Source organism: Astyanax mexicanus, chromosome 16, assembly GCF_023375975.1.
Source record: "Astyanax mexicanus isolate ESR-SI-001 chromosome 16, AstMex3_surface, whole genome shotgun sequence".
Lineage (NCBI taxonomy): Eukaryota > Metazoa > Chordata > Actinopteri > Characiformes > Acestrorhamphidae > Astyanax > Astyanax mexicanus.
Window position 1 is genome coordinate 26918749 of NC_064423.1, and position 12800 is coordinate 26931548.

Below are 12800 nucleotides of genomic sequence, written 5' to 3' on the forward strand. Positions count from 1 at the left end.
TCAAGCTTGAAATAAAATAATGTTTCACTTTACAATCTTTATGTAAAACATCCATCGGAACTCATGTATTTCCTAAGTACTTCCACAGAAAAAGTTTGTTTTAAAGGTCTTGACAGCCAAACGTACCTTTCAGCCTACCAGAGGCAGCCTTCCAGTTGACCATACCCTCGTACAGCAGGTTACGCTTCCCCTGCGTGAGATCCTCCTTTCGAAATATTCGCCCATCTTTGATCTTGCCGAGGGACCTGGCCTCCATCTTTGAGGCGATCTCTTTAAGGCGTGTCTCCTTCTCATACAGGCTGACCTGAGCGTCCACCTGCACGATGGAGTCTTTGATCAGATCCAGCGCTCGAGCCAACTCCTTGTGCTCTTCAGTGCCAGCTGTGGAGACATCAAAAGAGAAGGGACATGGAGAAGATCATCCCAGAACTAAATAAAACACTATGAAACTGCAATCACAGAGGAGACAGAATGAGAGCATGATCATTCTCTATAATGGCAAGAGAAAGAAATATACTCACAGCAGGGATGCTGGGAAATATATTGAACTGTATGTGATATGAACAGTATTACCAATGCTAATTTTAAATGGTATTGATACAAGATTTTTTTGAACATGACTTTTACACATGTAATTCAGAAAGGAGTCTGAATTCAAGTCTAACCTTCTGTGTACTGAAGCAGCCGCTCCACAAGGACAGGGTACTTGGTGATGCGTTGTGTTACGAGGAGGATACACTCTGAAATACCAAGTCTCCGCACGATTGATAAATGACTGATTTTCTGAAAAATTAACAAAGCAGAGAAAGAATTAAAAGGACAGACAGCAGCTAAAAAAAAACAAATAAATGGCATGTTATGCACCCTTACACTTCAGCGCAGCTTTGTCTGAACACTTTATCAAACATCCATCTTAAACTTTAATTACCGTATTTTTGCACTATAAGGCACACTTAAAATCCTTAGATTTTCCCACAAATCGTCAGTGTGCCTTATAATCTAGTGCGTATTACGCATGAATGTTACCAGTCAGGTTGTAAGGAAGAGTTAAGCCCAAATTGCAGTGTTATTCAGGAGTTTTAGTTTGGTTCTCCAGCACCGGGGCTGGAGTAGCATTAGCAATAGCCACTAACCGACATTTCCCCATTTAGAGGGAGTATTATCTGCCTGTACCCTCCTGCTAACCCCGGCTAGCACTGCTGCAGCAGTTAACCGCTAATGCTAATACTTCAGCCTTAGTGCTCCAAGTTCACTGTAAATAAACTAAAGCACTTTATGCAACTAAATAAACAGTTGTCAGGAGAAAAAATCTGTGTAGATTAACATCCAGCTCTCGTTTGAATTTAAAAGAAAGTGTCTATTATTACAGTTCTGTTTACTTTGCTTAGCTTTATTTAACTTGGTAAGCTACCCCCGCTCACCACCACCCAGCAGCGAGACCTGCTGAATTAAAAGTTCCTTATAGTATCTTTTATAATGCACCTTATAATCCAGTGCACCATATATATGAAAATAACACAGAACATAGATGTTCATTGATAGTGCGCTTTACAATACAGTGCGCCTTATAGTGGGGAAAAATGCAGTGGTCATTTTTTATTTCAGCATTTATTAACCTAAAAAAGCAAAGACATTTGTTTTTTTTAATATTTTACTATCCTGTGATGTATTTGTACCTTTATTAGGCTCTGGAACTTCTTGTTGCTCTGCAACTGCTCTTTGTAGAAGCTGACAGCTTCTGTATGACGGCTACAGAACGCACCGTAACATTCCTTCATCCGTTCCCCGTATTCACCTGAAAACTGAACAAAAGTGGGGAATATTTTCAATAACCCAGAGCAAAATTTGATGAGAAAACAACCTTAACAAACTCACAGCACAGACATGGGCTGAAATATATATGTAATAACAGGCATTTTCTTTTAAGTATTTTCTTTTTTCTGAAAACTAATACAAAACACTCTATTAATTAGTGTTGGTATTCCTTTACAAATCTTACTTTTTGGCATCTGCTACAGAATATTCAGAACCTACTTTTAATTTTTTACTAACCACTACAAATTCAGCATCTACTATGAATTATCAGCACCATTACGAACCATTTAGTGTCTTATATCGAATTACTCAATAAGCAATATTAAGCACCTACTACAAACGATTTAGTAGATATAAGTCACTCAGAAACCACTACAAATTAGTCATTCAGTCATTCAACTATCCAATTATCCAATACCCATGACCCATTTAGTAACCATTATAAATTACTCAGTATGCACTATGAACTACTGAGTTACTACCATGAAATATTCAGTATATAAGTAATTAAGTATCCACTATGAATTAATTAGTTTTACAATAAATTACACGTACTAGTATAAAATATTCAGTATCTAGTATTGAACTATTTTATCACTAGGATTTATTTCATATTCACTTAAAATTATTTAGTACCAATTAACTATTCAGCATCTATAGATGTTATCTGGTGTCAACTATACATCATCCAGTAACTTCTACGACTTATATAGAATCCATTAAATTATTCGGTTAATTCTTCTATGACATTTAATATATTTTATGCAAATTCCATATTATTTAACATGTTCTATAAATTATCTTAATGAAAGTTTATTACAACAATGCTATTATGACAGTCACATTGTCAATCCCTTGTTGCTCGCATAGGTGGTTCTGTACCTGGTCAGTAAGAATATCAGCCACTCTGTCAATGGCATAGTTGCGCTCGCTACCCAGCTCTAGTGCCTCTTGTCGACGCTCTTTGAGGCGAGACAGGAAGTGGCCATGTAAATTCAGCAGGCTATCCAGCCGTGGGAAGAGACAATCCAGTCTGCGTTCATCCAGCTGCAGTGTCTCACGCAGCTCGTGCACATACACACGCAGCATTATCTTCAGCGTGCGCACATGATGCATCTCTGTCTGGATCAGCTCTGAAAAACAGTCCCATCCAATAATGTAACAGACGCCCGTATCCAAAACTTTGCACAACATAGGGATGTTCTAAACTTTTCATTCACCACTTTAGCTTAATTTGGAGCCATTTTAATTTAGCATTATAGTAACTGATGATTCATTTGTCATAATAGAGGACAGTTCATCAATGTAGCACAGTTTCTAAAATAGTAATTACACAGAAAGACACTTCAAGTGCAAATACTGCCTATAGAGCAAGGATCTCACAGAATAGAGTACCTATAGATATATACCAGGTCCACAGACCTTAAAGTATCCCTTCAAATAAAAAATAATATTTACTTCAACAAAATGTTCAATTTCAGTTGAACTTCAATAACAAAACTAAAGGGGAATGTGTATAAGAAAATCAATCATTAAACATAAGCAAATGTGGCAAACTAAGGACTCCTTCCTGGCAGAGACTGTGGAGCAATAAGCATTAAGAAAGGTGTGTTAGGCTTTGAGATAAGACACAGTGAACAAGCTCACCATATATAACATCCTGCCTCTTGATCATGTCTTTGGAATGTTTCTTTAAGAACTGTTGCTCCACAGCCAGACTCCACGACTCCACCTCAAAGTCCTGAGCCATTCCCTCCAGCTCCTGTCGAACATTGGAATAGTGGACATCTGCAGAGAAATAGATAAAGATAATAAGAACAAATATTTCTAAATATATTATAAGAATAATCCTAACCCTGCTGGTTAGAAAACACAGGTTTGGGTGCTGGATTTGTCCGTGAGCTTGTTGGATTTGCATTAATAAGGAAATGATTAGATAAACTAGGTTTCAAACTAGGAATTGGATAAATGGGCACATTTACTTTGTCAAAACAACCAGTTGCTTTATTTGTAGTGTAATAGGAAGCAATATAGGTAAGGTAATGGCAAGGTTGGATAGACACACCAAAATGACCAGCAGTCACATTTAAAAACCACTATGAAAGACCATCACCCCTTTGATCTTTATTTAATATTTCTCCTGTAGTCTTGAACAATATTCAAACATATTCCACTATGAGTTCAAGGTTCTTTCAATAATGATGAATATTCATGATCTACTTAGAAAAAGCTATGATATAATATACCCCAATATCACCATTAAAACATTGTCATATTGTCTACTACAAGTAACCGCATCAATATTCAGAATAAATTATCTTATACATGCAGTTCATATTATAAAGTATTTTAACATCAAACCCAACCCATATGCAGATGAGAACACCTCTCTGTGATTGCAAAAGCTCTCTTACCTTCTGCAATGATGGATTCAGCAGTGGATGGAGCGAGGGAGATTGCATCCTCTGCAAAGCGCTTTATCCTAAATGCATCCACTTCATCCATCTCCCCTGCAATAGAGCTGCAAAACAACACACTGCCCTAAGAACCACAACACACATACTTACACACACCCACATACTTACACCACTCAGCAGCAAACTGAGACCAGTAAACAGCTTTTTATCTAAGTTTCAGACGTTCTCTACAATTAAATGCACCACATATAAAATAGGTGCAACCAATACAAACACTACCTTTAGGAACATTATAAAACAAAAAAAAAAAAAAAAACTACAACACCTAATCCAATGTAGAGTTCATAATTCATAATGTGCATTATTAGGAGGCATGAACATTACACCAATGTTGTAAACCACCACTGCACTGTTCTAAAAAGTAAAAAGCCTTTAATGCACGTCTGTGTCAAACAGTAGAATTGTCCTAACCTGGAGCTGCTGGTGTGGCTGAGCGGCTGGGTGCTGCTGGAGGCGGCTGGCTGGGTGCTGGGTCCGCGAGACGGGACGGTCATGCCTGAAGCACAGCGGGCAGAGCGGCTGGAGCCATCGGCAGACGGAGCCTGTGATTGGGTCTGTGGAGGGTTGAAGCAGGGTTCTCTGGATGCTGCAGGAAGAGGAGATGGATCAGAGGAGCGACAGTAATGACGGAGCCAAGATCGAGGAACAGAGCCCAAAAAACGGCAGGTCAGCATGTCACGATGCAAAAGCAGCCGAACGCCCACCCTGCGGGACAAACCCCACGACACTGAGGGGTGAGCAGATTTCTTCTGAGGTGCTCGTCGCCCTCGCATTGCCAACTCCATACCGTATCCCTCCTGACAGCTGACAGGTGGGCTTAGAGATCACCACAGCATCCACACGCTTTATATAGGAAGGGAAAAGCAAATTCTAGAAGTAACGCCCCTTTAACATCTCAGCTTGACCTGCCTGAAGATGTTTTTTTTTTTTTTTTATTAAACTGCTTGCCGCTGTCGTCACACAGCTAGATTAGGCAGAGCAGAGTGGGCTGAACTACTGGCTGCTGTAATGGGAGACATGCTGGGTCTCCCGAGGGAGCCATAACACAGTCTAAATCAGTAGTACCTCCCTCAAACACACACTCATTATGTTTAGGCACAATAATATCAAGCTATATGGCTGTATGATGGAATAGCACATGCGTTTAAATTATTTAAATGAGATTATATAACCTCAAAAGTTATATAATAAGTCGATCATTTTTAATACCTTACTGGTTAAAGGTTTGGACACACCTTCTCATTCAATGGTTTTAAAATGTGACTGGTACTGTATACATATTTTTAAATAAATAAAATATCTATTTAATACATGTTTAATGTATATTTAATAAAGTTAACCACAACAACAAATTAATAATATATTACTCAAAATGTTTTAAGCATGATTACTTACTTTCAACCACCACAGGTGTGAAATGGCTTAAAGCAAAAGTTTGGGCACCCTGCACGATTCAAACTTATAAACACACTCATTGGTGAGCATTAACACAGGGTTTTTGCTCCATTTTAAAAGTCAATTTTAATGCTTTTTAATATCTTTTTAAGATCTTAATAAATATAATTTAAGGCCCAAAAATGTAGTCATAACTCCTTAAGTAGAAAATAATTTATTGTATTGAAAATTTAAAACTTAACATTTTCCATTTGTTATCAATTTTCTTTAGCAACCTTAGTTCTCTCCCTGTTAACGTTAGCTAGCTCTCTGCTAATCTTAGCTCACTCTATGCTAACCTTAGCTAACTTACCGCTAATGTTAGCTAGGTCTACACAAACCTTAGTTCTTTCTCCCCAGTTCTTTCCCACTGGCATTAAATGCACCTTCTAAAATGTAATACCTACAGCAAATTTACAGTAAATTAACGACAATTTAAGACTTTAATTATCAAGAATTTAAATTAAGATATTTTAAAACTTTTTAAGGACCCACGGGAACCCTGTAGGGTTTTGTTTTTGCCAATAGGGTTTTTTGCCTATTCTTCCCGGCAAAAAGTCCTTTCACTGCTCTGCTTTTCAGAGTTCTACCTATATCAGAAGTTCAGGTCAGGGGACTGTAAGGACCATAGCTAGACCTTCAGCTTATGGTGGTATCAGTCCTCAAAACTGTTAAGTTTTGGTGTAAAGATACAGAGTAACATAGAGTAATCTCACATTGGTGCACCCTGATGCATGAAAAAATACCTAGAGAAATACTCTAAACATTGATTACTCAGAAGATTCAGTGCACACAGTAAAAAAAAAAAAAAAAAAAAACATCAGTATTGCTAACACCAATTCTAATATACTGCGTAGCTTTAGGAGAATCAAGTCTGTGTTCTTCAACTGAGTTTGACTCAGCTTTATCGCAGAAGCTTCTAGTCAGAAAGTAAAACAAAAAAAAAAAAATCTTAATTGATCATCTTCATCCCTTGTCCCTACACCAATTCCCACCTCTGCTGTGGCAACAGTGGGAGGGACTTAACAAGCTCATCCAGAGTGGCAGAAAAGCTCCTGCAGAGAGACAATTCAGTCTGGAACCGCAGAACTCTAAGGGACATTAAAACAGCCCAGTTTCTCTGCACAAACGAGACAGCCTAATAAGAATACATTTATATAAAAAAGAAAGAAAAAAAAAAAACCTTCCTTTAGTGCAACTGCTCATCCGCAGATACTAACCGTTCCTAATCAACGCCTTGTTTTATTTTGAAACATTTCACTTAAGTGTGATTTGTCCTAATTACATCTTATTTATTACACTCAATTTAAATTTCATTCATTAAGACCTCACACAGACTGTGATTGGTCTTCCAGTTACTATGATAGGTCCAAACCAATGTCTCATTTTGGTTTGAGACCTTCCCTGACTGCTATAGGTCCAGCCTTGATCTTTTTCTGAAGGAAAACCTCAATGGCAATTGGTCCTGAATAAATAAATCTCATGTGTTCTGACACTTTCTGCAGACTGCAGCCCTAATAGCTGCATAGTTTTGTTTATAGACCTCTCACTAATTGTGACGGAACCAAATCACTGCTTTATTACTTTTTTTTGAGTGTGCTGGTTGCTAAACAAAATGTATCCAACAGTAGAGTATTACTATATTATTCACTAACTGTTGCTATATTTGATCTGTTCCGAAACCACCAGTCAGACTGCAATTAGTGCACTTTAGCTAATGCATTAACTCAGTAAAACTGCACTCAAGCATAATTCAGACCATTTTCTATAAATAATGGTAATGAATGGTATAAATTATGTTCTAGCATAAAAAGCAGTAAGAAAAGAAGAGCTGCAAAACTCCAGGTCATCATCACTGAACCAGTAACACATCCACCCAGTGTTGGTTTAGAGGTCACATACATTCACACAAATCCTCATCAAGTTTTCTGCTTAATTGGCTTCCCTGCTACTGCTATCTGCTTCTTACCATAATCCTTAAAAATGAAGCAAGCAGAATAACAGCGAGTTTGCCTTAATTTGCTGTCAGGGGATTGAGCCGAGCCTTGGCAGACGGGAGCAGGCAAGGCATCTATTAAACATAATTATCACACACAGGAGAGGAGAGCAAAACACGCGTCCGATAATTGTCGTTATCCACATGAAGCCATGGACGAGCTGACCTCCCTGAGTGAATTGAGCATTCTGAGCACCAATACACACCAGGAGCATGCAAGGACATCAAAGTATCAGTGTCATTCAACAGCTTATAACGTCAAATATGAAATGGATCAGGTAGCATGATTTCATATGCATAAACTTTCACTCGCTTTATTTTATAAAAAAAAAATGTCTCCATTTCCCACATAGTGCACTACTGTTTGTTACATTTTTAGTGCACTGTAACAATCAGACAATGCACAAAATATATATAGTACAAATTATATATGCTATCGGACATGAGCGATCCATAATTCAGCATATTGTTTGATTTGACTGTTTATACGGCACAATTTGCTGTTTGTTGCACAACCATGAGCTTACACACATACTGCTGTGCCACAATCATTCACTGCCACTATTTTTGTTTTTCTCTCTATAGAGTGATCTAGATCACTTTTGCAGGTAGGGAACAGACAATAGTATCATCAGCCTTTCTCCCTATCTCCAGAACTGCAGTTTAATAAATAGAATAACAGCATTTTATAACATATCTGGTAATAAAAATTAAAGTGTTACACAGGACACATGGAGCACAATGAGCAGGGTCTTTAAACCTTAAATTTCATACCAACATTTTGCGACTTTATAACGCAGCAAGATCTGTTTTAAAAAGATAATTTACTTACCTAGACTGTGCGACTGAGTGGTCCCTGAGGTCTTCTGTGCAAAATCTCTTGTCTGTGAAGGCAGTTTATAAAATCAACAGTTTATAAATTACCAGTAAAATTAGTAGTGAAGCAGTACATCCAGGTTCGCACTATAATTAACCACAAAAAGTACATTTGTGCATTAGATCCTGAGGCCTAACCTTGTTTTTGCTGTTGCTACACTCTGGCAGGAGATTCTTGCAGCTTTTGTGGACGTTCACGGCACAGTCTGCAAAGGTAAAGGTAAAACAAAGAATTAAAGCTTTCCTGTTCAGAACCCGTTCAGCCACATTAGCCCAGCCAACAGCACAAACCTTTACTCATCCGGATCTTTGACCAAAACAGGATTACAGTGTCAATCAGCTGTGGGACCTTATAGGTACAAACAATCACTCAGACTCAAAACTGACCATCAGGTTATGGATGAGCTGCTGAACTCAAACACTAAACAAGGTTACAACCACTATAACTGTATAGTGGATAGTGCTGGATTTTCCTAGCATGCTGGAGAAACTGCTATAATCAAACTGTAATCCCAGTCAATGGTGCAGGTAGAAGATGCAGAGTCACAACCTTTACATCCAATATTAACCATTTAACGCCTGACAAATTCTAATATTTCTTGACAACACGGATTAAAAGGCCTCTACTACAGTTCAGTCTCCTGACTCATACCTGCCTTGATCTTTCTTAACCTTTCAGATAACAAGACTTTTTTTTAATGAACTTTAATCCGGAACCACCACACAGCTCCAACCCCACTAATCACACTCAGCAAGAAAAAATAAAATAAATAAATAAATAAATAAATAAATAAAGCCTCTTTAAATGTGTGTAACTGCACACTGAGTGTAATATTCTTGTTAATATATTGATTACTGCTTCAGTCTATTAAAAATGGAATCTTAAAAAAACTTTGCATTTAAGGTTTTGCATCTTTTTGGAATAGACTACAGTAGCCATTTAACATGCATCTTGTCATTTAGTACACATTCTTCCACTAATATAAGGAAATAAATAAAGAAAATATAAGGCACAACACTTGAAAAAACACAGGTTGAAAAATGGTTCTGTAAAACTGAATTACAAAATGTTCTTAGTATATAACCCACATATGGGGGCCTTCTAAGTGACAGAGCTTCACATAAGTAAACGATAAAAGGGTCAATCTTTCACAGAGGTGTATCAGATTCATCTGTGGAAAAAGTGAGGCAGATGCTGATAAGCAGGTCAACAAATCTGAAAGCTCAGCAAGAGCGCCTTTAGGCTATTTTCCACTTTTTGTTGGACAAAGTGAGAGATTTCTCTAATTAAGCCAGACCATCGATCTAAAACACAACAAAAACAACTCAGGGATTTATTGATGTTTTAGGTGGTGCTGCTGCAGACAGACCAACCTGTTACAGAACATTCATAGTTATACAATACAGTTATACAATACAGTTATGCTTAATACATTTTGGAACACTGCTGGGAGAAAATTTGATTGCTTGATTGCTCCGATATCCCCACAAGATCACAATCAGTGAGGTTACTTCTGGCAAAGTCTTGGACTAAGTTCCTCAATCCAGAGAAGGCAGTTTCACCGCACCACAGCCCAATGCTGAAGAGCTTAATAACCCTCTAGCCCACACTTTGCATTGGGAATCATGACCTTAGGCTCATGTGAAGCTGTTCCAGAGCCTCCTATTCTATTTCTCAAAGCTTTTATTTTTACTGGAAATGCACAAGCTGTGTCAACAATAGGTGCACCTTAATGCTCAACCAGTTTTTTTCTAATCAGAGCAGGTTATCTGCAGCTGTCAAGCGGTACAGCACTGGATCCCACAAGATTGAAACCAAACTAGAAATCCAATGACAACGAACACCTCTGAATGCTGAACGTGGACTGAGCTTTAAATGGTAAAACCGTCCACTGCTTAATATCCCACAATTCTACTCTGCTTTTAAACTGGACCACAGTGCGTGGAGTAATACCATAGTGTGCTGAGGAGAAAGAGGTTCCAGTTACTTCCTCTTTCAGGTCTGTGGAGTTCTTTTGTGTTAACAGAAACAAGTTTCTTTCTATATGATTAGTCTGGGCCAAACAATTGAAGCTCTGGATGTGTTTTGAGCAGGCTGGGAGACATTGTCACTATCTCAATTTTCTGAAGGGGTTGGAAAGTGTAGGTCCAGCGTTTGTTAGCATTGTTAACATAGCATTTCACACTCGAAGCTAAAGAAAACCATGTCATATCAAACACGTTTGCTCATCGACTGCATCGGGGTTCAGTGATTAATCGTTATTATTTTTTTGCCTACTATTTCTTTAAAAGAAACAAACCAAACAGCCCAAAAATATATAGCAGGTATTACTAGTGGTGTCAATCGAATAAAGATTTTTATAGGGGATAATTAAATGGAAAAAAAAAAGAAAGTAAAATACAATTATATTTATATTAGTGGAGTCAATAAAAAAATAATAGTATATACTTGTATGTTTAAGGGGAGATAAAACATAAATGGGGTGCTAGAATTAAGAACTCATGACAAATTATATAGAGGAAATTTTATTTTACTTTATTGGGCGGTGACAAACTGCAGCGTAAGTTGGACAACCTAGATTGCTTAATTAATTTGCACTAAACAAGTAAAAAATTATTGATTCCAAAAAATTGTGCGCGATAACGCTTTAATGTTGACAGTTCTATTTTTTTTATTTTTATTTTTTTTTACATGTGACAGTAACATTAAACCTGCACACAAGATGAACATGAAGTGCCAATAACGACTTCTAGAGTGTATATGGCTCCAGTCATCACACAACATGATCAAGTTGTTACTGGCAAACTTTTTTTTTACTTCAGAGCAGATTTGTGAGCATCTCTGCACTTTTCAGCCCAAAACTGACACACTATCAGATAAGTTCCATCTTTACTCTCACAAAATAAATCCTCAAGATCAAGTGGAACAACCACATAGCTGGTTGGCTGGATAGTTCTTTTATAGAAGTGATGAAAGCTTAAATGTACGCCAACACTGACTAACAGTGGTTAACTGTGGTTTCTTACCACAACCACCAAATCAATCATGCATGCAAGTGGCTTACAGTTTGATATTATTTATTTGGCATATAGCTGCTTTATAAAAACAAAAAAAAACGTAAAAAGATAATGATAGATAATATATATATGTCATATGACATGTCCTGGCTCATAAGTCTTTACCGGGGCAGGTATGCAGTGGGTTTATAGCGACAGCAGCAGGTACAGTCCCAAAAGACATTTCTTTTTTTTCTTAATTTAAAACTGACCGGTATATTTCAAGCATGTTTAGTATGTTCTTTAATGATATCACCGTAAATGCTAATGATTTGAAGAAAGGCATGTAGGCACTTTCATTTTCCAATCTTGGCTATCAGCCAATATCAACACCAATCTAATATTGTCTTTAAAATCTGCTGCATTTTAAGAAGAGCTGGTATTAACTGAAGATGACTTGGGGATGTCCATACCTGTATAGGTTGGTAGTTGTTCTCTTGTGAGTGTGGCTAACACTGGTATAACTAAGTGAATTATTTTAGTCCGAGTGAGGCCTAATAGCAGGTGTGAGATTGATAGGACATTTGATTTCTAAAGTTTTGTAAAGGCATTAAACATTCCTCAATCCAGAGTGTCACAGGACACATATTGTAAACACAACACAAGGCATCATCACCTACAGCAAATAGTGCAGTGGGTGGTAATGATCATGAGCAGTGGCATCTGGTATCATCTTACATGCTCATGTATAACTTTCCTTATTATACAGGTTCCTGTGGTCTTCCTCAGCAAAAAAAAAAATACTTACTTCTCTAATTTCATTCAAGCTAAGACTCAAACTGGAACCGGAACAAGATTAGCTCTTCAGAGCACATTTATAATGCTTTTATCACATCACATGATCTGAACGCTGGTGTGAGAATTAAATCTCAGACAATCTTAATCCCTTAGCCAAAAATCTCAGCAACATACACATCATTTCTGATAACACAGCTTCATCTTTATCTACAGTAACACATCCTAACTCAGTTAGAACCTGACCGCACCATAACCACCACAATAAATAAAAACTATTACACTGCGATGTATCTTATAATAGGGTGTCTGCATTCATAAATGTGTTAAAAATTAATACTTTCCACACTTTATGTTTGAGTGATGATAATGAACATGTAATTTGAGGCTAATTTCGTATTAAAGATAAA

At 37.4% G+C, this 12800-nt stretch overlaps 1 protein-coding gene across 2 annotated transcripts in view; it reads right to left on the minus strand.

The window, feature by feature from the left end:
• The window catches only part of arhgef18b (rho/rac guanine nucleotide exchange factor (GEF) 18b), a 54800-nt gene that overhangs the window by 23679 nt on the left and 18321 nt on the right, over positions 1 to 12800 (minus strand). For both annotated transcript variants that reach the window (XM_022669834.2, XM_022669835.2), the window contains 9 exons: positions 8737 to 8804; positions 8555 to 8606; positions 4704 to 4878; positions 4230 to 4336; positions 3463 to 3603; positions 2698 to 2948; positions 1677 to 1802; positions 666 to 783; positions 127 to 381 (listed from right to left, as the gene is read on the minus strand). In XM_022669834.2, the coding sequence (XP_022525555.2) occupies positions 127 to 381; positions 666 to 783; positions 1677 to 1802; positions 2698 to 2948; positions 3463 to 3603; positions 4230 to 4336; positions 4704 to 4878; positions 8555 to 8606; positions 8737 to 8804 (1293 nt within the window). The remainder of the gene's footprint in view (positions 1 to 126; positions 382 to 665; positions 784 to 1676; positions 1803 to 2697; positions 2949 to 3462; positions 3604 to 4229; positions 4337 to 4703; positions 4879 to 8554; positions 8607 to 8736; positions 8805 to 12800) is intronic.